The sequence below is a fragment of the Thermobia domestica genome, chromosome 7 (assembly GCF_964235325.1).
Source record: "Thermobia domestica chromosome 7, izTheDome1.hap1.1, whole genome shotgun sequence".
Classification (NCBI taxonomy): Eukaryota; Metazoa; Arthropoda; class Insecta; order Zygentoma; family Lepismatidae; genus Thermobia; species Thermobia domestica.
This window is the reverse complement of record NC_137460.1, coordinates 63,064,012-63,089,880: the sequence shown is the minus strand read 5'-3', so window position 1 is coordinate 63,089,880 and position 25,869 is coordinate 63,064,012. Positions and strand designations below refer to the sequence as shown.

General features: G+C 37.7%; 1 protein-coding gene across 7 annotated transcripts in view; it reads left to right on the top strand.

Annotated features, from left to right (window-relative positions):
* Hr4 (nuclear hormone receptor 4) overlaps nucleotides 1-25,869 on the top strand; it is a 519,395-nt gene that overhangs the window by 384,695 nt on the left and 108,831 nt on the right. For 5 of the 7 annotated variants that reach the window (XM_081764792.1, XM_081764795.1, XM_081764788.1 and 2 more), the window contains exon 2: nucleotides 11,442-11,546. In XM_081764792.1, coding sequence (XP_081620918.1) covers nucleotides 11,447-11,546 — 100 coding nt within the window. In that variant the 5' untranslated portion in view covers nucleotides 11,442-11,446. Of the gene's footprint in view, nucleotides 1-4,215; nucleotides 4,301-11,441; nucleotides 11,547-25,869 lie in introns of those variants that run through there. The other 2 variants (XM_081764794.1, XM_081764791.1) reach the window with 1 other exon arrangement.

The following is a 25,869-nucleotide window of genomic DNA, read 5'->3' as shown; positions in this document are numbered from 1 at the left end:
TTGTAAGAAGAAATGAAAGTATGCTGAAATTGTGCTGCAATAGGTTATTTTTTGGGGTTATTTTCTGTGGCGATTAAAACGCAATTACTGTAGCTTTCTTTACTCCACGGGAAGACAACCAATACGTATTCACGCAACAGCAAATATTATATGGCAGCATTATTTCCTATTAATCAGTAACACATACAAAATCGTTTCATTTCCAAATGAAACTATATACATTAATTGGTTACTTAAAAAAAGTGCGGGGGCAACTGCCCCCCCTAATCGCCGCCCATGCCAAACACATTACGATTAACACAGGCTGCCAACATTAGTTTCCGATCTGTCTTTCACAGTGTTCGGGCCGAGTCGGGCCGGCCCGATTTGTGCTCGGCCCGTTTCGGCCCGATATGTGCCCGGCCCGTTTCGGCCCGGCTCGGCCCGAAATGTGCCCGGCTCGAGATTCGGGCCGGGTCGAGCCGGGCACAGAATTCAGATCCATTCGGGTCGGGCCGGGCCGTCTTCGGGCCTGGGTTTGCAGGGCTCTGATCTACACGGATTTTGCTTTATATAAAAATGCAGAAAATTTAAGTGCAAGTGTAACACCTATAAAGGTGTTATTTAAAGTTGTAGATATAAATCCATGGAGAAATATTTATGCAAACTGGCATGCTCTTCAATTACTTTTTTTCGCCACTTCTCTATGAACTAACACAAGAAGGAAGAAAGGATTTAAGAAATTTGAAAGGGAAAGAGAAAAAAAAAACTTCTGCACGTCGTACATAGATATTCAAGGCCCCTACCCATCCACAAAATGGCTACTATGTCAATACTCGTATAACATTCATTTACTCTGATAGAAAGTCAAAACAAAGCGACTAAAAAAAAAAAATCTCCGTCTGTTGGCAATTTCTCTTGGGACTTCCCAAGCAATGCTCTTTTTGTCAACCTTGTGTTTTGACCTAGCTGTTGTTGTTTCCTTGTTAACCACGTGGGTTGCGACCTAATTTCACTTTGGATCAACTATAGAATGCAATGTTATATAAACAACAGTATGTACGTTTCTTATAGTTAGAGCACGTATCTTAGTATATTTCAGAAATATCATGTGATGTTTTCACACGCTTGTATAATATATCACAATATATATATATATATATATATATATATATATATATATATATATATATATATATATATATATATATATATATATGAAACAGTCGAAGAAAAGAAGCATGTGATCATATTAGCTTTATTTGCCTATGTTGAGAACTGATTTAGAACTGTCCTAATCACTCTTCCTGATAATGTTACTTAAAAAATATGTACTAGGGATGGCCAAAATTTTCCGGAATCAGAAATTTCACTTTCCGATTTTCGGAAAATTCCGGATTTTTTTCGAATTTCGGATTTTCCAAATTCCGGAATTGGCCATTCCTGATATAGACATATTTTAATAGAAAACTGTGTGCATATTCTTGGAATATTCCAGTAAAATTTTGGAATTCTTGCAACGTGTATAGAAAAAATAAATTTTAATACGTAGGTATATCCTATAGGCTTTATGTTACAACGACTCCTGCCTTCCTACTGCCATTCCTATTGTGAAATGAAATGACATTTGTAGCTTTACGTCCCACGATTGTGTCTTGTAGGGCAATCCAGATGGATGACTAATGGAAATGAATGATTATGAAAAATTGGGGGAATTATAATGTGGGAGGAAACTGGAGAACCACGAGAAAACCTTCGAATATGATGTTGTCCATCCATGAGGTTGACCAAGTTAAAATAGCCTACGTACAAATTGTCCCGAGAAATTCTTGTTACCCCGCAATGGTGATGTCAGTGGAATTAAGTGATTGTGTTTGTTCTCTGTATTTAGATGGTTAATACAAACCCTCTTATTACCCAAGCCAGAGCTGGTTGCGTGGTCCTCTACTCTAGCCCTCTGAGAGGTGAGATAGTGTATTGAAAATAGTGACGACTCTATAATATAGTCACAGAATTATGTACTTTGCCAATCAATACGAACAAAAATAATTAAGAAAAATATAGGTATTTATTCCTGTATACGAATAAGGAACGACCGACCGAAGGTATTTATTTATTTTAATACGAAGTTTGCAACCCTGATTGGTTCTATGAGATACTTGTATGAGATACTATGAGGTACTATGAGGCAGCATAATGTAAATCACGATGATCGGTGTTACTCTATGTTCACGTGTTCTGGCTTGGCTATATCTGGAAATCACTTATCTTACAAAACAGTCCTTTAAACACCTGCCCTTACGTACAATGTAATCACATATTTTTCGCGACTGAAAATAAAAGAATCCACTTCGGTCGACAGACGGTCCCGCGAAACAAGAGAAAATAGGGCGGAGCCTAAGCTCTGTGGCTGTGCTAACGCACACAACCTGAGCAAAGTGGGAGATGTTTGTTCCGCTTCTCGCACACACACACACACACACACACACACACAATGACTCGTGCTATATCAAAACCCTGAAGAATCCACAGTAGATTCTCGAATCTTTGTGTGTTAGTGATGCTTACATTCAAAATATGAAGGAAATAAATAAGAACGCTTTCTTAGTGTACTTTACATTTTCGGAATTTAGTAATTCCTAATGTATGTTTACATTTATTTTTTTAATCATTTAGAAAAAAAAAATAATATTCTTGAACTACATTTTAAATTTATTTACCACTGTACGCTTGTAATACATTATAAAATAACAAAAAGTAGAGAATAATCAATCCGATCCGTATTTTTCTGGCTCCTCTGTTTGACACTTAACCCTTGCAGTTTAGTGTGTCAGCCTTAATGAGGTTAATTAATCATTGGATAAATAAAGATAATATTCTTTAAAATGAATGTTCATTATTTAAGGTGGTTCTACTGTGTGTACAAATAGACAAAATACTGGTTGAAGACATTTATTCAAACTCGCGAAAAGGAGCGAGAAATATCACTGTATTTGTTTTAAATTATGGGCATAACTCGGTCAGATGTGTCTCATTTTTTTTTTTTTTAATAGAAAATTTTACAAATAAAATGTTAATACACAAAAGAAGAATGATATTTAAATAACTTATCTATGTAGGTAATAAACCTGTAAAACCTTATAAGTTTTGATTTATAGTAGCCAGCTATCACAAGTTGGCTTGTGCTTTAAAATTAGTTCGTTTTTTATGCACTGTAGTTGATATGCCATTGTCCACACGCTGTATTTATGCTCACCCATCGTAAGTCTATCTGCATCCATTAAGGTTGGTGTAAAGGGGTAAGTTTTGCCAATAGATATCACTACAGTCTTCGTATCTCTCTCATGTATTCTTTACCTTTCACGAAAATTTACAATTTCTCTTACACATTTCAACCTAGAGACTTCAAATTTTTGCAGAACGGATTTCATAACCTATCGAAGGCAACAATTCGTGCCGATTTCTTATTTAGAATTTTCTTCGTTGTTGAAAGTTCTATTGTTAAAAGTTTTGATTTCCATTTCAACAATGAAGAAAATTTAAATTTTAAAAATCGGCACGGATTGTTGTCTTCGATAGATTATGAAGTTTCTTCTCTAAAAATTTGAAGTCTTTAGGTTGAAATTTGTAAGAGAAATTGTGAATTTTCGTGAAAGGTAAAAAATACATGAGAGACGAAGACTGTAGTGGTATCTATCGGCAAAACTTGTCCCTTTAAACTAACCTTAATGCAACTCCTCCCTGAAGAAACTCCTTCTAAGGCAGCAGTTTGCAATAGCATTCTAAAGCAGGGGACGATCACCAGCCATTTCCATGACATATCAGTTAACCGGCATATTATCAATCTGCATGCACCGAGAAAATAACATTCTAGAATATATTAGGATATTGTTTGAAGTAAAAGAATTAATATAAAATAATTTTATAAAGCGACGCCCATATTCTCTATCTGAACGAAGACTTCTATTGTGCAGACTATAATTGCCAGAAAAAACAAAAATTCAAAGTTAAATAATTAGTATCCAAATCAAAAGGACTTTGAAAAGGGGTGCTAGAATTATTATTATTATCATCATTTACAAGAATAGTTCCATATTACAAATGTGTTTATCATTGCATGTACTCGTTAATCAACATAAGATCAGACATACATCGATTTTCTTCCTTTCCATAACGTAAGGCGATCGGGACACCATTCAGCCACTTTGTGTACATTTACCTGCTGTTGCGTAAACACGTTCTTCGTCGTTCTTTTCCACTAGATGTTGCAACAACTTAGCTATCAGAACGATCAAATTTAGCATCAGGAACAGTAGCTCTAGTATGTAATAATTCGAAGTTACCAGTATTTTTTTTCGTGATATAGAATTAATTATTCGACAAACTACATATATAATTAATTTTACTGTTTTGTATCTGACAATTGAGGCGGCATCCGGAAAGAGGACACATAAGTCAAAAGTTGCTTTTGAGATATTGAGCCTTCAAGTTTTTAAGCAGTGATAACTCATAATATATAAATGATTGATTTCATGTTTTATCACAAGTGTTTTTGATAACTACTTATTTTTATCTGTGTTGTGTGTTTGATCCTAGAAAATTTCATTTTAATTAGAGAGTTAAATAAAATAAATGTGCTATGTGTCCTTTTTCCAACTAGGGGTTAGGTTTACAATAATGTGTACTCTGAGATTTAAAATAGTCATGTGTTGTACACTCAAAAAGTATTATATATTTTGGTTGTGGGACTACAAAACTAAATTTTGTCAAAAATAGGTGTGTGGGAGAAAAAGAACAGACAAAAATTGCATATGTATGTCTGAGAAAGCGTAAACCCATAGTTAAAATGGCTTTAAGTAGCTTACGGTAGTGTTCATATGAAAGTTTCAGAGGCATGTTGGTCGTTTTATGATAATCGATCTGGTATTTCAAGTAGAAGTGGTAATAGAACACAGAAGAAACGCAGATCACGACGTTCTCATGTATACTATTACCATAGATCTTAAAATATCAAAAAGGCTTTTAACAATGAGTTCTGGATTTTCAAAATACTTCATATTCGTTTTATGCCCACAATAGTGGCTAAAATCACTAGGTATTATTTTAAATAGACATTCATTACATTTAATCGCTAACGCTCTCGCCTTCGGTGCGAGCGGTCCCGGGTTCGATTCCCGGTGGGGTCACTCGGTCGAAAAAGTGTAACAGCTTTTTCAGGCCAGCCACCCTGAATGAGGTTTTCCTGGGTTTTCCTCATTCACACCAGCAAATGCCGGGGTGGTACCTAACTTATAGGTCCCAGGCCGCTTCCTTCCTTTCCCAATCCTTTCTTCCTTCCCTTTCCCCGGATTGTGTGCTCGCCGAGGGACGTCATCCCTCAAATCGTGAAGGGCTACATGGCCTTAGATGCCGAAAGCCCAGAAATCCAAATCCTAAAAATCCTATCATTACATTTAAAACATCAGCATGTAAATTATGTGAACGATTATCGTGAGTACCTCTCCCTTCCTGAAAATCGACTTCACGTAAAGACTTCGATTGAATAACATGAAGCCTTTTTAACAGATAGCTGAAAAATAGTAAGTTACAACTTTTGACACACCTTAACTTGAGTGCCATTCTGCTTGATGGATATGATAATTTTTGAGTTTAACGTCCCGTTCAGCAGCGAGGTTGTTTGGGACGTGGACCTACTTATTAACGTAGAATCCGAACCAGATGAGCTCCCGCCGGGTGTGCTTGATGGAGTTAAGACGAAGTTTCGAGACGAGGTTTCTTCTGGCTGTTACGACTGTTATTACTAGCAGACAGGGTCATTCAAACTGATAGATAGTAGGCATCTTGAAGTGCCTTGTTTTCACCATTATAGAATGAGTCAAATAAGTTACACTGATCTTGAATTGGAAACTGTTCATAACAACTATTTACACAACACTCACTAACCAATGTAAAAACTTTTGATGGAATTACGTTATCTTTGTGTGTAACATATTCTTGAACTCGAACTTTACCAATTTTTGAACTTTCTCGTTTCTCAATTATATATCTATGCATCAATCGTCTCTTCTTTTCAACTGGCTCAGTTATATCCATCTATATATTTAAATGCTAGATTTATATGTTTTCTTCCAAAGAAATGTGTATATGTTTGTCTCCAATCATTTCGATAATGAGATTTCGAAAACCACAAGTGTTAGAAATGTGCCGTTTTCACTGGTCGATTCCAAATTTTATGTAAAGTGTCCAGTTCTAATTGAATATTAAAAAAAAAAAAAAAAAACATGGGCGTTATTTCTTTATTATTACATTTTTAGGGGTACACTACCTCCAAGATCTACCACCAAGCCACTGTATCTCCCTCAGGAGTAGAAAGATTCGCTGTATTTATATAAATTCCATGCATCATTTATGTATGTTAAAGGTGAACTAAAATTTGGGGGCATGGAGGTTCAATGACAGGGTTCTCACTTGTTGCGAACAAGGTAAGTTTGTGGTGGATAACGACGTTTCCTTGGGTTTTCTCGGGGTTCTCCAGTTTACTCCCACATTCTCATTCTATCCATTATTTCACTTTCATTAGTCATCTGTCTCCTTTAGCCTGCAGGACTTAAACCTGTGATTTATTTAATTTTAGTCATTTGTAAATTGCTAGACAATTTTGTCCAAAAAGACTTAAGAGGCTTCATCCCGGCGAAATTAAAATACCGCTAATTTTACAGTAATTATATGATATCTTCAAATAGATAAAATATAATCGAAATGTGGAACAAGAGCGGCCTAGACAATATCATTTTACATGAGATACCGTTATCACGACTCACTTATCTGCTTTCCATTTCGAGCCATTTTAAAAATCGGCATTTATTTTCGTGTTTCTCAACGGCTGAAAACGGAAAGCCACTAGGTGACTTGTGAAAACGGTACCTCACGCAAAATAATATTGTCTAGGGCGCTTTTGTTCTATATTTCAATTACCTTTTATCTTTGAAGATATCACATAATTACTGTAAAATTAGCGGTATTTTAATTTCGCCGCGATGAGGCCTCTTAAAAGAAAACAAATAGCGACAGTGCGGTACCTTTCACACATTTTCCACTGAGAAGCTTTGGAGTGACTGCAGAGATAACGAGGACAAAAAGGTTTTTTTTCCCTTCTTTTTAAGTCCTTTTTAGATACGAACATTTATTTGCATTCAAATAGTTTCTCCGGTTCGAAGTTGTTGACAAAACTAAGTTATACGGTTAATATCTAATTTTGCTGTCAGTTCTACAGCAGAAGAATGAAAAAGCCATGCAATTATTACACTGTCACTTTATTCCCTTTAATCCGCCGTCCAATTTAATTTGAATGACTTCGTGAAAGGGTAGCGCATGGATGTAGAGAGAGAGAGAGAGAAAAAAAGAGTTGTGCTCCCTTACAGAGAGGATACAGTAGCAATCTTAGTAACTACGATCTCTGTCTCTTTTTTCTTTTTTTTTCACAGTAATAAAGTGCTGGAGGAGTGAAAATACGTTAAAATATGATTGTTCGTTTACGCACACGTACGTATTATGTTTTGGGTAGTACGCTGTTCAACACAATCCTTGTACCTATTGAGACTTGTGTGAAACGGGATTGCATAAATCAGGGAGAAGGGAAACATCTATCTATACTCCTTGCCTGATAGACTTTCAAATGTGTTATACGGATGACCTTCGAAAAGAGCCGCTTTCCCCTGGCTGTTGGCCTACTTACAACAACAAAGGTTACTGACCCGCACCACGTGATTTGGGAAGTGAAAGTGACACAAAGAGTCAGTCACGTCACTGCTCGTGATGCTGTGCCATCTCCATTCGTAATGACTCTGTTTCCTTCAACTTCGCTTAAAAAAAAAAAAAAAGTTATATGCGTTGTTTCTCTCTTCTTCCCCCCCCACTTCAAGTTATCTTGTCGTTTCGTTTGTGATGCGACAGTATGAATCTGTGTGTTTGTGTGTGTATTTGTCCTTATCCTATTGTTGAAATCACTTCCTTGTGTCGACAATGCAATGCCTTTTATTTTTATTCCTTCTCTTTACGGTCTTTCTCTCAAAAGACAGTTGAAATAGAAGGTTGAGTTCTCTGGACTTCCTTAACGATATTGCACTTTAAACTAACTTGTTTTCTTCACAGATATTTGTGGGCGAAAGCATAGAGAGAAGAAATATTTTCACAAGTTTCTCGATATGCATAGTACCGATCCTGTTATAAATCTTCCAAACTCAATACTAGAGATGGGAGCCGTCACTCATTTTTGTTTTCATGAGTTCTGTCTTCACTCCCACTCTAACTCGCTTTTCTCAATGAGAGCGAGAATAATAATCTATTTTGAGGCGGAGAAGAAATCAGACCATACAGGATACCCGTGAAGTCCCTAACCATTTCTGGGAAGAAGCACTTGAATTCAAATGAAGTGTTTATAATATCAAAGAAGACACCGTAAGTCAAAGAAATCACAGCAGATCGACATGATCGCCATCATATCAAAGAAGACACACATACTCAAGCAGATTTTCCATCTCTTCGCGGTGCACCTGAACACATTGCAAATTTGCTGGGGTAATTGTACGCACAGATGCCGGAATGCGTTCACGCAGGTGCACCAAATCCGTAGTCTTCATGTTGTACTCGTGATTCTTGATGTGATCTCATACAGAGAAGTCGCATTTCGGCATCGGTTCAGGTGCACCGTGGAGATATGTCCACTCTGCTTGGGTATGGAAGGCGTCCATGTCGACATGGGTAATTTCGTTGACTTACAGCGTCTTCTTTATTATAAATACTTCGTTTCAATTCTCAAGTGCTCCTTCCCGAAAATGGCACTCTGTATTTTGGGCACTCTGTATTTTGAGGACAGAGGACACATTTTAAGGGTGAGAGTAAGAGCGACAACACATTTTGTAAGTAATTGAGGATAACGGCAAGTCAAACAATATATATTCTGAAAACTAGTCAAGAGATATATTACATTTTGAGGACGAATGAGGGTGAGACATGTGTCAGCCAATTCATTTTGAGGGCGATTGAGGGTAAAGGCAAGTCAGGCAACACATTTTCAGGGCAAGTGAGGATGACAGGTCAAGTCAGACAATATATTTTGATAGTGAGGGCAAGTCAAACCAGTGGCGTATACAAGAGGGATTTAAACTTCCCCTTGAGCAAGATAGTATGGCAAAATAAGCATTTACTATATTAAAATGAACCACATAAAATTTACGCTCATCTTGAATGAAGTTCTACATACACCACTGAGTCAGATAATATATATTGAGGGCGAGGATACATGTTGAAGGCGACGACATATTTTGATGGCGAGTGATGTGAGACAAGGGTTACGAAATAAAAAAAAAAAAACACTTCCTGCTTGATATACACAATTATCTACTAATTTCAGGACGTTCCCGTAAGAGTTCTGTCTCGCTGTTTCCACTTAGACTTCTCATAAAACGTTTACAATATTTGTGATATTAAGTAACATACAAATTCCCGGCATTGCCTTGTATTGACTAGAGATGGCCACATTTTCCGGAAAAACGGAAGACGGAAAATTTTCCGGAAAAACTGAAGACGGAAAATCATTTTTCCGGAATCCGGAAATGGCCATCCCTAGTATTGATGTGAGAATCCATAGTACATATGTTATCGTTTCTGTCATATTAATTTTATCATCAAATTTACCATACATGATTTTCTTTCTTTCTTTTCTTTTTCTTTTTTTCTTTTTTTTTTTTTTTTTTTTTTTTTTACCTGGAGGGATGAAACTTACGACCCTCTTACTTACAGCTCGCACACACGATCCAATATTCACTTACCTAGAACATATTTTTATGTGAAGCATGTAGTATGTGAAATAAACGTTCAAGAAAGAAATTTGCGTTTTTAATAGCTAGTAGAATTACAAAAATTTTCGCGAGAATTTAATCGTTTCAAAAATCCTACCTTTTGAGCCACATTAGCCAAGGAGCACACTTAGTAAAAGAGTAATGATTGGCATGATTGGAAATTGGTCGATATGGTTGGGAATTGATAGATTAATGGTTGGCACGGTTGTAAATTAATAGTCTAATAATAGTCAGTACGGTTGGGAATTAGTGGGCTAATAATTGACATAGTTGGAAATTGGTAGGCTAATGGTCAAGATGGTTGGAAATTAGCAGTCTTATGATCAGTATGGTTGGGAATTGGTAAGCTAATAGCCAGCATGGGTGGAAATTGGTAGGTTAACGGTTGGCATGATTGGGAATTGCAGAAATAAAGTTGAAAAATACATTGGTCCAACGTAGTGTGAAGTGTACCTGTATGTTGGCCAACCGCCTATTTCCCATTATTTATCCAACAGTTTCAACCTCGCACTTTAACTTGAGTTACGTTAATTCGTAAGAATTACACTAGCAGTTGAGTTTGTTGACAAATGCTCCGGCAAGCGACCAATTACAAGTTACAACGTAAGGTCAACGTTGGCATTTCGCTAACCTATCTTTTCCCACTGTTGGGCCTACTGTCTGTGCTGCTATGATTATGCCTGTTGACTAAGAGAAGTGATCAATGACAGAATAACTGGTGGAATAGTGTAGAGCATTAGAGAGTGCCGAACCAACTCGCGGACTCAATGATGCCCTCCACATGGATCGTTGAGATCAACTTTACGACCCTTGAGCACCAGACATGTATTCTCTACCGCTTAACCACCAAAACCTCGTGTTAGCTTTAGTGAATCAAACTAAGTTAACACACACAAAAGACAACATTAGGATCAATACAGAATACAAATTGTTTTCGTTTCACTGAAGTGCGGCAAAGTTTGACATTTGAGTGCTTATATAGAATGTAGATAATAATCAATTATACAGCTTTTCATATATATCTGATTTATACTTTTTCTGATACTTATTGTAATTGTGTGAGAAAACGACAGAAAAAAATATTAGTGGCGTACATAGCATTTCAGCAAAGGGGAAGTTATAGCGCCCAAGTTCATATCGCTTATATTTTTAATAATAATATGTATTTATAACCTCAGTGCTTAAGGAAGTTGAAACACAGTCCATTCTTGCCTATGACACCGTCATTTTTGTATTACTATAAATATTTTAATATGGACCACTTCTGTCAGCACCATGGCTACGTGAGACGTGAGTCTGCATTTTAAGGTGGAATCCGAACAACATGAGCTCCCACCGGGAATCTAATCCTGGTCTCCTGCACCGAAAGCGTGTACGCTAACCATATAGCCATGAGAGAGCTCGTGGAAAATTATTACTTTTCAATGTATTGTAGAAGGGGTATGAGTTAGAACCCATTAACCCCACCTTTACGTACACCAACATTGATAATGAAAAAATCTCGGTCCGAAATATTGGTTTCCAAATTAAGTTGTTTTCTGAAACTGTATAATATTGGGCTTCGCGTTATTAATATACTTGTCTTTCTTTGTGTCATTGCAGGAATTATGACCCTGATCACGGTCCTGCGTGAAGTGGACACGATGAGTTTGTTCCAAGATCTGAAACTGAAGCGCCGAAAGGTGGATTCAAGATGCAGTAGTGATGGTGAGTTCATATACAAACATTATCTTATTAATATGCATACGAGTAACGTTACAGCTTTGTTTTTGATGTGTCTCTAATGCACTTTACTTCGTTGTACAATAACCATCTTATATGTATCTTTAGCCCTTTTAGTAAAACCAGGACTTAACCTGTAACTTTGACATATTTTATATTAAATATTATTTGTGTTTGCTACTTGACTAAATCTGCGGTAGATCCGTAGTGGCGAATAGATTTCGCGCGATGTGGTGCAATTATGCAATGTGAAGTGTTTGGATGACGATTATGAATCGAAATCCTTTCGCGTTTTGAAGTCTCTTTAAAAAGCATAGCTGTTTTTTTTTTTAACTATTCTCGAAGTTTCTGTGTTAGTATTCCCGTCTTAATGGATTGACTAGAAAATGATAAATGGTTTTGACGAATTAAAAAATAATTGTTAAGGCGTCTACCTACCAACTCTGCGGGTCGTGTTCGATCCTCACTGTGTGCGGCAATTAGGTCGGCTGTATATTGACCAGTGGGTGTTGGAATTAGGCCGGCCGCATATTGACTAGAGGAGAGGAGAGCCGAGCCGAGATTGAGTACTGTGAACAATGCAACAAAGCCTTGTACCACATACAACACTCGAACACGTGGTAAACAAAGGCTTCTAGCACAACGATATGACTAACACATACACAGCCAATGCACTCAGGCTTCTTTCCCAGCATCTTCTCCTGCCTCTCTCTTTCTTGGGTTGAATAGCCTTCCTCTAGTCAGTATGCAGCCAGCCTTATTCTTATTCTCCTTTCGTTCCAATGCTTTTCATATTCATTTTTTCCTGCATCAGATCCCATACGATAACTATACCTCCCCGTAGTTCTGTTGGTATACCAACTCACGGGACTGCACCATTGCGTGACTTGTCAAAGTCCGATGTACAGTACACAGAAAATATAGCTAATTGTAATGTATCGTGTTTTGGTTCGATTTGATTGATAACTGAAGTTTGATATTTATATATTTTGACTACGCTTCCACGAGATATTCAAATCTATCTGAGTATGCCACTGAAGTTATGAATACAAAATGAAAACTATCAGAAGAAGATGCAATAAAGGCAAGGATATAAATCTTAAAAATAGCTTTAAATTCATGAATTTTCCATTTTATAATATTTTCAAAATGTGTGTAATATTTGATGATGACATGGGCGCCCGAAGAAAATTTTCTAGGTGGGGCTATCGCCATGGTTGCTATACAGGGTGGCCCAAAAGTAGGTATACAGTACCGCACTGATCAGCTCATTGCATTTTATATCATTTTTTCATTGTTATCCTTCAGTTAGACTTAGTTTTTTTTATTATCTGTTCTTAATGGATGTTTACTTAGGCCTACATCTTAAGCTCGGAAGAGCATAAGCAATCAAACCCATAAACTAGAATGTTATACTTGATCAATGCATTGGTGTATATCTACTTTTGGGCCATCCTGTATTACATCTGGTATTTAATATACGCGGTTTGCTACATTACGTGTATCGTGAGCTAGCGAGGGACGCCCATGGATGATAGGTATCTTTATTTTTCCATTAAAATCACCTCAGAAATTTGGGATCGTGTTATATGCCAGATCATAGCCTACCATATTCAGGTTGCTTCGGCGCGGGAAATCTGGGTTTTAATTATCAGCGGGAGCTCATGTAATAAGCTTTAGCTAAACTTTAGGTCTACGCCTCATATAGCCTCGCTGCTGAAAGGGATGTATCGAGGCCAATACGGTACAAGGACTGCGCCATTTGCCAAACTTCGACTATATACTGTAAAAGAAATTAATCATTGAGTTTAATGCCCTACGATTATGCCTGTTAGGCTAAGAAAGACAATGATTAAAGGAAGTGAATGATTTAAGAATTGGTGGAATGAGAAAGTGGGAGGAAAGGAGAGTACCCGAGAAAACCCACGACCACGATGTTGTCCGTCACAAACTTACTTGGCCGGGGGTCGAACCAGGAACCCCACACACCAGAGATAAGCGATTTACCAGTGAGCCACCCTTTTACTATAGGGGCGCGGTGGCTCAGTGGTAGAGCGTTCACCTCTGGTGCTTGGGGTCCCGGGTTCGATCCCAGCCCCCGCCAAGTGAACTTTGTGGTGGACAAACACCGTGCTCGTGGGTTTTCTCGGGGTTCTCCCGTTTCCTCCCACTTTCTTCATTCCACCATTTCACTCATCTCTCATTATCACCGTCTCCTTTAGCCTAATCGGCATAACCGTGGGACGTAAAACTTAAAGATTTCATTTCATTTTTCCTTTTACTATATACTATAGTTACTGCTTTCGTTGTCTATCTGGCAACACTGAGCATCAAGGGTTATACTCTTTGTTGCGTAGGTTTCACTCATTTATTTGTTTTCCTGGCGTCTGGAGCATCTCAGAATTCATTTGTCTGTGTTGTTATAGCAACGGTGTTGGGAAGGAAACCCATTATTCCAGATATAATATAATGGTAATTGGGGACGCAAACGGATTAAGGAAATAGGAACTGGAGTGTATTGTTGTGATGCATTTGTTCCATAGTAGAAACAAAATACGAGTTGATTAATTGTTCCTTTGTTACTCTTGATCTAAAATAACCATTCAAGCGCATCCAGTCGAATAATTTCATAACCTAATTTTTCTATGAAAACAAACGTTTAAATAAATATTGGTGTTGTTATTCAAACTAAATATAGGGCTGCTTTAGAATAAAACAGATATTAGGTGTTGTTCCTGTCTTACGGCATTCTTTTTCTTTTCTTTTTCTTTTTTGTGAGTGGCGCCCGGAGAGAACAGTTGTAGCTTACAAGGAAAGGTTCCAAACTGTAAAATGGGTTTTGAAAACGTCGATTTTCAGATTAGTAGATCCCGACAGGATTTTATTTTCTTCAAAGTTGTAGCTCCTAATAGCCAGAAATAATGAAGTTAGGTCACGGTAAATATTTAAGAATCAGGATTGCAATTCATGACAGTAACATTTTGATATACAGTGTACGTACAAAGTCGATTTCCCCAATATGTGAAGAAATAAAATAAAAGATGCTAGGTAACTTGACAATCTTTATTGTACTTATAAATACTGTGCAAACTGTCTCCCACCATGTTCAATGCACAGCGTACTTCTCTCCAGCATTGATTTGCAAATATCCTAACACAACCGAGGATTGGCATCCAATATTGTTCGATTAGCTGCTGATCCAAATTCTGCAGTTGCCAGAAAAGATCTTATCTTTGACAGTACTACACATGGAGAAATCGCATGGTGTGAGGTCACATGAGCGGGGTGGCCAATCTGTCGTACTACGACAACCAATCAATTCATCGAAATGTTGATCTAAGAAAGCCCTCACAACAACACCAACGGGAGCCGGTGCTCCATCGTGTTGCCACGTGAACTGAATGTTTTCATAACGAGGGTTATTTTCCAGTTCTAGAATGACAACTTCCTGCAATATCTGAATACATGAGTCCCTGGCAACAGTTCGTTCAAAAAAGAATAATCTATTGCACCACCACTCTAGATACCACTCCAAACATTGACACCAGGAATGTTTACCTCTTCTGTGACAATTTTGTGTGGATTGATACCACTCCAATAAACACAATTGTGCCTGCTTACACGACCTTACCTTACCTTACCCATTGATGCTACAGTCCTTGTAGGACTTGGATCTCCTTCAAAATAGATTTCCATTCTTCTCTGTTTTTTTTTTTTTTTTTTTTTGCTTCGTTTTTCCATGCCGTTATTCCCATCTTTTTAAAGCCATTCTTTTTACGTAACCGTTCATCTTGAATAAGACCACATCTGTCCACAAAATGAATTTCCAGAAATCTTTGCCAGCTTCGTTATGAATGAGAAACCACTTACAGAGCTGAACACATTCGGATCGGATCACATTCGTGCAACGCATACGGAAGCTTTGACCTGTAAGGTTTCATCTTCAAATCCTTCAACATGTTCCTTATACATGTCATTTCCAGGGCGCTTGCACGCATTCTGGTAAACTTCTCGGGGCTAGATACACAACTCAGAGCAACAAGTTCAGTGTTTCCTTCATTTCGTACACTTTGTGGCCGTCCATTTCGCAGTAAATCACAGTAACCTCGAGTTGTTGGTTGAGGTTTCTCATGGCTTGACGTGATGGTGGTGCCATACCTGGAAATATTTTTCTTAAAAGTTTTCATCCCGGCGAAATTAAAATACCGTTAATTTTACAGTAATTATGTGATATCTTCAAATAGATAAAAGATAATTGAAATATGGAACAAGAGCGCCCTAGACAATATTATTTTGCGTGAGATACCGTTATCACAAGTCACCTAGTGGCTTTCCGTTTTCAGCTGTTTAGAAACGCGAAAATAAATGCCGATTTTCAAAATGGCTCGAAATCGAAAGCAGATAAGTGAGTCGTGATAACAATTTCTTATGTAAAATAATATTGTCTAGGGCGCTCTTGTTCTACATTTCGATTATCTTTTATCTATTTGAATATATCACATAATTACTGTAAAATTAGCGGTATTTTAATTTCGCCGGGATGAAGACTCTTAAGTCTGCTGTTACCACATTTATGTTTTTATTGTGTTTTCACCAAGCTTGCAGCACGAAAACACTTGTTTCTTTGTTAATTTGCAATTCATCTCAATACTATATTACTCGGCACAATTTCGTTGTCAACAACTCTTAAACAAAACACGTACGAAAACATGGTTACCAGTTCCAGCTACACTAAGAGACACAGTAGTGCCAGTTCTAGTACAAAAAATCACACTGGGCAGCGGTGGCTCAGTGGTAGAGCGTTCACCTCTGGTGCTTGGAGTTCCGAGTTTGATCCCAGCCCCCACCAAGTGAACTTTGTGGTGGACAAACACCGTGTGCGTGGGTTTCCTCGGGGTTCTCCCGTTTCCTCCCACCTTCTTCATTCCACCACATCATTCATTTCTCATCACCACTGTCTCCTTTAGCCTAGCCGGCATAAGCGTGGGACGTAAAACTTAAAGATTTCATTTCATTTTAAAAATTCACACTGATAGCTTACTATTTCTTTTCTTTCCTTACTAGTTTTCGGGAAAGTGACTTTGTGCCCACCCTATATATCAACATTTTTTCAATGTATATAGTAATGAATAAAAAACTTTGATAATGTAATATAATATATGCTATCCATATAATAGATACTATCCGCAAAATTTATCTCACATAAATAAGTATTGCAAACTTTTGAAAGAAAAACTGGAAACATTTTGCTCGAGAACCTCTCCCATAAATGACTAGTAAATGTAAAAATCTTATTTATCTTTATGAAAATAATTCCATGGAGTATCTCTCGAACATCACTACAGAAAATATCCCTAGCAACACACACAATAGGCCTAACAGTGGAAGAAGGTAGACTAGCCAACTATCTTCGTGGGCCTATGCTGTAACTTGTAACTGGTCGCTTTGCCAACCAACGTTGGCTCTTGTGCTGTAACTTGTAATTGGTCGCTTTGCGAACCAACGTTGGCTCCTGCGCTGTAACTTGTAATTGTCCGCTTTGCCATCAAACTCACTTGCCAATGCAGCCCCTACGAAAGAAGTAAAATTGGGGTTCGGAATATGGAGGTCGAAACTGTTGGATAAATGACGGCAGACTGTTGGTTACCCAACATACAATGTAATTAAGGACGTTGGGCCAACGTATTTTTCAACTTTAGTTTTCCTATTTGTGTTAACTATATATATATTGTAACCATAAAGTATATTGACCCAGCGTTAGGGTTATTACCCGTCCCAGTAGTGTAGGGACAATCCCGATTTCAGAGAAATGTCCCGCATCCCGACGTGGCTATGTCGGAACTTTAAAGTGTCCCAACTTTCATGTTTATTGATGGAGTTGGTGACTATTATTATTATTAATGAAATTTACTTTCCCCATTATTATACAGTGCCTTCAAAACAAGAGGAAACTTCACAACAGTGGCAGGCAGACAGGCATTATTTAGGTACGTGATATATAGATAAGTTACATATTATTTAATTTGGCTATTATATATATATAATAGAGGGCCTCTATAATTTAAATAGGCTTACTTTCCTTTTATTAAGTAGATAAATGTGAATTGTCTACACTAGAAACACTTGTATTATTACGGAAAAAGTACATTTCTACTCCCCCCTCCTGCATTAGCCGCATGAAGCGTCCCTACATTTCGATTTAGAAAGATACGAACCTACCGAGCGTTAATGAAAGGTTAGAAATCCGAACTCCACGAAATGGTTGTTGGGTTCTACGTTGGTAAATGAGTTTGTTCGCTAATGTTCGGCAAAGTGGTTAATCAGAACATGAAGCCAATTGGTACTTGGCTACCCTATTCACAACATTGTTTCTACTGTCTGTGCCGTCAGATTTCCTAAAAACTCGTTTTACTGTTGGGAAGCATTCCCTGCTAGTGAGGAAAACGCTCACTTTCAACCCCAAGCTTTGTGAGCATGTGCTGGACAAATATTATAATTATGTGTGTGTTTATGTAGTTTTCCAGTTTCTTCCCACTAGATTCATTCCACCGTTTCTTTCAAGATCATCACCATGCATCTACTTGTCTTGTAGTCTCATGGGTTCTCAACGTTTCCACTCCCGCAACACCGTAGGTCTTACGCGGCAGTTCGCGAACCATCAGTAATACGCGTATCACAAGTTGAGCAACATTAACGATTTAAGTTTATTTCACTTCGTTCTCTTTATCTGTGAGCTTCTCTGAAGCTCGCTGGTTTGTGCCCGTGGTCTTGAGTTCGACTCCCAGTATGGGAAAAAATTATGAGTTTTTGTGAAACATCGACAAGATATAAGAATGATCGAACTTCAATTGAGGAGGTCAACGGGCTGACCACACATCACTTAACTAAAATTTCCTTTGCGGACCATAACTTACATGTTTAGGTTAATTGCTTTAGATTGTTTATTCCATTATTATTACACTAGCAGCGTTCACCCCGCTTCGCTGGGGTCACCCCGGAACGCAATAAACTTTGTTACTTAGATAATTTTTACTTTTTCGCTTTCAAGTGATATGATAAAAACCATAGAAGATTGCAGTAAATGTTAACATTATATCGCCTGTCATTTATGTTAACCCGCCCCGCTTCGCTGCGGTCACCCCGGAACGCAATAAACTTTGTTACTTAGATAATTTTTACTTTTTCGCTTTCAAGTGATATGATAAAAACCATAGTAGATTCCAGTAAATGTTAACATTATATCGCCTGTCATTTATGTTAACCCGCCGAGTGACACGGTCATGCGGGTTGCATATAAATACGTTTATTTTTATACCTATGATGAACTAACAAAGGATTTGTACGTTATGAACACTTGAATGGTCAATTATCTCAAGACACTGGTAATTAAAAATTAAAGTGATATGATAAAAACCATCTAGGGTCCAAATCCTAATAACCCCCCAAAAATGAAAGAAATTGGTTCAGCCGTATTAGCGTGATGAGCTAACAAAGGATTTGTGCGTTCTCTTTTATATAATAGATTTTGCTATTTTCTTCAAGATTAGTTCGAAAAGGTGTTTGATTCTAGAATCAGCTTTCTTCTTACGTGCGACCCTTCATATATCTTTTCTTTCCTTTCATGATGAATGCGATATCGTGTCTATGGGTTTTTCTTGAAGTTCTCCGGCCCTTTTTCCTCCCACATTATTATTCCATTAATTCTTTCATAATAATTTCACGTTCATTAATCATCCGTCTCCTTTAGCCTATGGGGCATAATCCTTGTCCAAGTTTCTCTAAAGAGTGAGTACTTGTAACATACGTATTTCCTTCCCATGAAAAACATTTCTCTGTTAGACTGACCGCTCTCTAGATGCATCCTACAATCTTCCCTATTTTCAACATATTTGAATGGTTATCTTCTATTGCTGAAAACTATGATTTTATGGGTGTATAACTCTTTAACACTCTTATGAGACGAATGAAGGGCACAATGGCTCAGTGGTAGAGCGATTACCTCTGGTGGTTGGGGTCCCTGATTCGATCCCCGGTCAAGTAAGTTTGTGGTGGACAACATCGTGTCCATGGGTTTTATCTGGGCTACTCCCGTTTCCTCCCACTTTCTCATTCCACCAATTCTTCCATCATCATTCACTTGCTTTAATCATCGTCTCCTTTAGCCTAACTCAGGCACAATCGTGGGACGTTAAACTCAAAAGAGTTCAAGATTTTTTAATATTTATTTCTTATGAGACGTTTAAATACAATGTCATAGTCAGCAGTTCTAGGATTTCCTAAGAGATGGAGCTAATACGAACGCTTACAGAAATATGCAACACATCGACTATCATGTAAGCATCGTAACCCAAAGGTTAAAATTTTGTACACGGGACAGTTCCTTCGTGCTTTTTTTTTAAAGTAGATTGAGGGCCTTCATTGTGGAAGATGAAGACGATATAATTTTGTAGTTTCAATTTCCGTAAAATATATATATATATATATATATTGTAATATCCCATGTGAAGCTGTTTATAAACAAATCCACGCATCAAGTGTTTATAAACACCACCACGTGCTTCATCAAGAGGAACTTCCACCAGGGGGAGCTGCAATCACCTGCAGACGACGTTTAGTCCCTCCCACGGAGCAGAAGACGAAATCGAAGCAGAAGCGCCACCGCCACCCAAGGGACACTATAAATTGGACAGAAGAATCCAGTCCAGTACCAGTTCTCTGGTGACCCTCCTCTAGTCTGCTACGGGACTCTTGGAGTAACCTAACTCCAGGCCTCTAGTCTGCTACGGGACTACGCCTATCCTATCTCCTGGCTTAGCCTGCTACGGGGCTCTGTCTGGGAATCCCAACCTCAGCCGCTTAGCCTGCTACGGGGCTCTGTTGGCAACTTAACCTGCCTCTGCTTGCTACGGAGCATTGGTTCCTTAACTCCACTCCTCTTAGCCTGCTACGGGGCTCTTTTTGAGGTCCTGTCTGCGACCTTACGGTCAAAGACTACCTATACTCACCCTGATTATAGAGAAATCAATTTGTATAGTATTTTTGTAAAATACTTTTATAGAGGAACTTTTTATAATAAAATGCTGATAGTGGGAGTCGATTTCGGACGCTCTTTTTATTAACAGCTCTACCTCTTCCTTATATATGAGACAAAATACACAGTTTTACAATATATATATATATATATATATATATATATATATATATTACCTAAACACGTTTTCTGCTATATGAGCAATTATTAACAATTGTTAGGAACATAGATCTCTTATACAGGGTGTTACAGAAATGTGTTACAATATTTTGGGAATAGATTGCTCACATGAAAATAAGAAAAAAAGTTCATATGGTCTTGTGCTCAAAAGTGGATAGTGTCGGAGTTATACGGTGCCGAAAACGTGAAAGAAGTGAACTTTAAAAGTTCATTGCTCCACTACTATAAGACCTATCGTAGTCGGGTCAAGATATGTGAACTATCCAAATATCCATGTTTAAGAATGCTCCAGTACTTGCACACCAATTTTTAGAGAGGTAGGTGGAGAGTGATCAAGTCCTCCCAAACAGCTTTTCTAAAAGTGATTGTGCAAGTACTGGAGGTTCTGAGAAATGGATATTTGGATAGTTCACGTACTAGTTCCTCAGTGATGTCTTGAGTCAACTACGATCGGTTCTATAGTAGTGGAACTATGGACCTTTTAAAGTTCATTTTTTTCACGTTTCCATCACCGCTATAATTACGAAACTATGCACTTCCGTCCACACGTCCATATGCACTTTTTTCTTATTTTGATATCAGAAATCTATTCCCAAAATATTGTGACCATTTTTTGTATTAATATTAAATAACATTTTAAAGTTATACGTTTGTTCCAAAGATATCCAACCAAATTGAGCAGCAATCTACAATCTTTCGACTATCATGTTGGATTATCCTCTCTCTGCTCTCTCTTCAATTGTCAACTTGGTATACTCCGAGGGAGATGTCAACGTGGAGAAGGAGCAAAGGAAAGATTCACCCTTCCCTGACTACTTGGTTTCAACCCTGCCGTTGCAGCGTTGTATGTCACCCACTGCTGTAGAGGTGATTGAGTGTCTTTCGTGGAGGATGGGTTAATTTTCTTGTTGATAATTCTACCAAAGAAGTTGTTATAAAAACTACCAAGGTTGTTGTTATAACTACCTTAAATCTCTATTCAGCTGACCACATTATCATTTTGTTTTGCATGTCAATGTGTAAACTCAAAATAAAATTGGGGGGGGGGGCGGTGGCTCAGTGGTAGAGCATTCACCTCTGGTGCTTAGAGTCCCGGGTTCGATCCCAGCCCCCGCCAAGTGAACTTTGTGGTGGATAAATACCGTGTGCGTGGGTTTTCTCGGGGTTCTCCCGTTTCTTCCCACTTCATTCCACTATTTTCATTCATTACTCATCGTCATCGTCTCCTTTAGTCTAACCGGCATAACCGTGGGACGTAAAACGGAAATATTTCATTTCATTTTCAAAATAAAATGATTGAAGTCCACATTTTCAGAATTGATTTTAGATCTGACAATGGTAGTTTGCTATCAAAACTCGCGACCAGCCACTCCTTCTGACATTATTTTTACAACACAAATAAAAACTGTGGAATTGTGAATCAAACCACACAGTTGCGTCAGTTTGAACGCCATGTAACTTCGCTTGTCCGCTGGGTTGAATAAATTAAGTCTTATGATGAGAAGATTAAAACTAATGATGTGATGTGACTTGAAAGAATGCGAAATACGAAAAAAAAAAAAGTTTGTCCTTTTTAATGTTTTTATTTGTGCGCAAGCTTTTGAGTTTGTTTCTTTGTAAACTGTTGCAGCTTGACACACTTCCCTTTCAACCGGTTTGGCTAGTGGGCGTCTGCATTTGCGCGCGCGTGGATGTAATAGGTTCGGGAACAACCTTGGTCGCACGCTGTGGCTGTGTGTAGTGTGTATCCTCGCTTCAGTTCATTGCCCCAGAGGCAAAATATGCGGTCAAGGAGGCCGCCTCGACAGCCCAAGGGAATCAGTGGGGAGGAGAAATATGTGTGTGTGTGAATTTGTATATATTTACACTGATGTTAGTTTTGAATTAAAAAAAAAAGAAATACTGATACATTTTTTTTTTTGTTTTTGTTTTCTGTAGTCTGATAGTACAAGTGTGCGTATGAACATTGCACACATGAGTTACTGTCTGTACTTCAGGATATCTACGTATTTTGTCTGAATGATATATAGGGTGGTAAAATAGACCGACAAACTTGAGATGACAAGGACATGAAATTAAGCAAAAAGTGCCCAATTAGTATGGGTCCACAGCAGCACCGTTTCCAGGTATAGATGGAAGCGGAGTATCTTTCGCATAGAGACCCTTGCACAGATGGAGAACACCCATATGCATTTTCCGACTGCAGAGTTCCCTGTATCCTGGCGACCGATCCGCTTCTATCTGTACTTCCTTACACTTGGCAGATGCGCCTTTCTGTGTAGTCTTTCGACTCGACAGCGATATCTTTCCGTGTTCATAAATCAGCGCCATCGTCGGTTTTTGTACTCTTCTTATGTGGAAACGGTGACGCTTTGAACCCATATTCATTGAACTTTTTTTTTGGGTTAATTTCATGTTTACTATCACCTCCTCTATTTTGTCAATATATTATTCTACTACCTGCATGTTATAGGATTTAACTTGCGAACTTGCGCTGACAGAAATAAATAAATAACTAAATAAGAAATAACTAATAATTATTCACATCGCCCTCCCCCTCCAAAAAATCGGAAGCCCTTTTTTTCATAGTTATACACAATTATATTTATGATAATTCCAAAATGTTTTATTTCAAATCCCTAATTTTCACCAAAGATTTCAAGGGTTCAATTTAATCCCTACAAATATAGGGTAGATTGGATGTGCGAAGTGAATACTGAGTTTAGATCCTCCGAATCTTGTGGAACACTACTAAAATCTGTATTTATGTTAGTGTTTCAGCAAAGAATGATATAGCCTGAAGTCATTAATTAAAATCTTCCGTTTACAATTCCATTCTTGTGACTCCTAAAACAATCTAATTCTACTCTTTTGTTTGTTTTATGAGAAATAGAAAGTCGTTTAATCATATATATCTAATAAATCTTACATAGTTTGTAGAACTTCAAATTTTGAAACTCTGTAACACCTGAGTTTATATACTTGTCTTTCCTCCACTTCGACTATTATGGTTTTGCACTCTGGACCAACAGCTTAACATGAACGTGAACCACATGAATTCGCACCAGGAATGAACCCAGGTCTTCCCCGCCCCGAAGACATGTATGCTAACCATATAGCCACGAGGAAGCTGTATGCGGGAGCATGTGTGAACTTCAGCGCTATAATGAATATCTACCCAGAGCATGAACCCAAGCGACTGCGAGCTCCTTTAGGTAAACGGGCACGGGTAATCGAGCAAGCGTGAGCCAGACTAAGGATAGCGAGCCCGAGAGAGTGGAAAGTCTAAACTAACGTGAAAGCCTCATTAAGGTAAGTGAGCCTGAGCTCTTTTCAGGGTAGTGAGTCTGAGCTCACACGATTGGAAAATGACCCTCTCTGCCGTGGGGAATAAGCAGCAATGCTTAACCCTCCAAGGGGTGCACACAATTCTTCAAATTTTTCCATTCTCCTCTTCCCTAAACAAATCTGTAGAAGAGACCGGAGTTGATTATGATCAAACCAAAATAACTTGCTTCGAAGACCAAACTTTGTTCAATTTAACACCTTTTACACAATATTATTATGATATATAATTAAAGTTCGATTTTGCCATTTTCAATGAAAAAATATGCCCCCTTAAAAAAATGTCATCTACACAACTTGCACCCTAAAACGAAACTGTGGGCACCCCTGCGAACAGGAGTACACCCACAGGGGTCCACTGGGTCCGGACCCCCTCCCCAAAACTTCCTAACTCAACATACATTTGTACACTCTTTCAATAAAACTACATACTTGTTGCACAGGGAAATGATTGAAGTAGCATGAAAATTTGATCTTACACTTCATTTGTACTCTTTCTCTTATAAAAACAATCTAGTTCTATCATTTCTTTTCTGAAAATATAGGTTGAAAGTATTTTACAATTACTTATCGTCTTTTCGGGGGCAGAATAATACTCGTTTAATACTATACAGACGTAGTGGCTTATAGTATTGGACCTTCAACCCCAAAGCTTACTCTACCAACAAAAGTTTCTGGATGAGTGCCTGCTTGGAAGATAAGTATTCGTGAATAACTGAAAGAGACGATGAAGTAAATTGTGCTGTTTTGTACAGTGTATGTTACTACTTGTATAACGAAGAAGGCCAGACGAAATCGGAAACAAGTCCAAATGAGATACAAAAATTTATCACCATAGCGAGAATGATTTGTTAATGTGCAAATGTGGAAAGGTCCCATTTATTTCAAGTTCTTTTTAGCAGTCATGCTTTTCACTTCGCACTGAACAGAGTTTCTATTTAAACTCTTTCGAAGTCATAATGTCAAAATAACTTTCACTCCACTCCATATAAACTGTTAAGTTATACATATGTATATATATACACATGTATAGATATGGAGATCCTACTCGAAACACTTTCTCCGTTCGTTGTATTAAAAAGTGTCGGGAATATGTATGTGTGTGTGGTTAGAAAGCGATTTGTCAAGAATTGTAGCTCGGGTTCGTTTCCTGACTAATACCTAAGCATAGATGGTATTTTATTCTGTTTTCTAAATGATCCAAACATGTCAAGCATTCTAAACCTTCAATATACTTGTTCTTTTCCTGTTTATCTAATCAGTTCCATACTATTATATTTAAAAAGTAGAAGTAACTCAATCATCTTCGCCCAGGTCATACCAGTATATCAGAAAACGTTTTATCTACTGTAATCTATTCCACACTATTATATTTAAAAAGTAGAAGAGACTCAGTCATCTTCACCCAGGCCATACCATTATATCAGAAAACGTTTTATCTAATCTATTCCATACTATTATATTTAAAAAGTAGAAGTCTGGATAGAAAACTTCTTTTGTCACGGAAACAAGGGATAAAGAAAGATTTTTTTTTTTTAAAAAAAAAAGAAAATATACTTATGGGGTAAAGTTTCTTTTTGGAGGGAGATCAAAAATAGAGTTTACTTAAGTGTCTTCATCCCGGCGAAATTAAAATACCGCTAAGTTTACAATAATTATGTGATATCTTCAAATAGATAAAAGATAATCGAAATGTGGAACAAGAGCGCCCTAGACAATATTTTTTTACCTAAGAAACCGTTATCACGACTC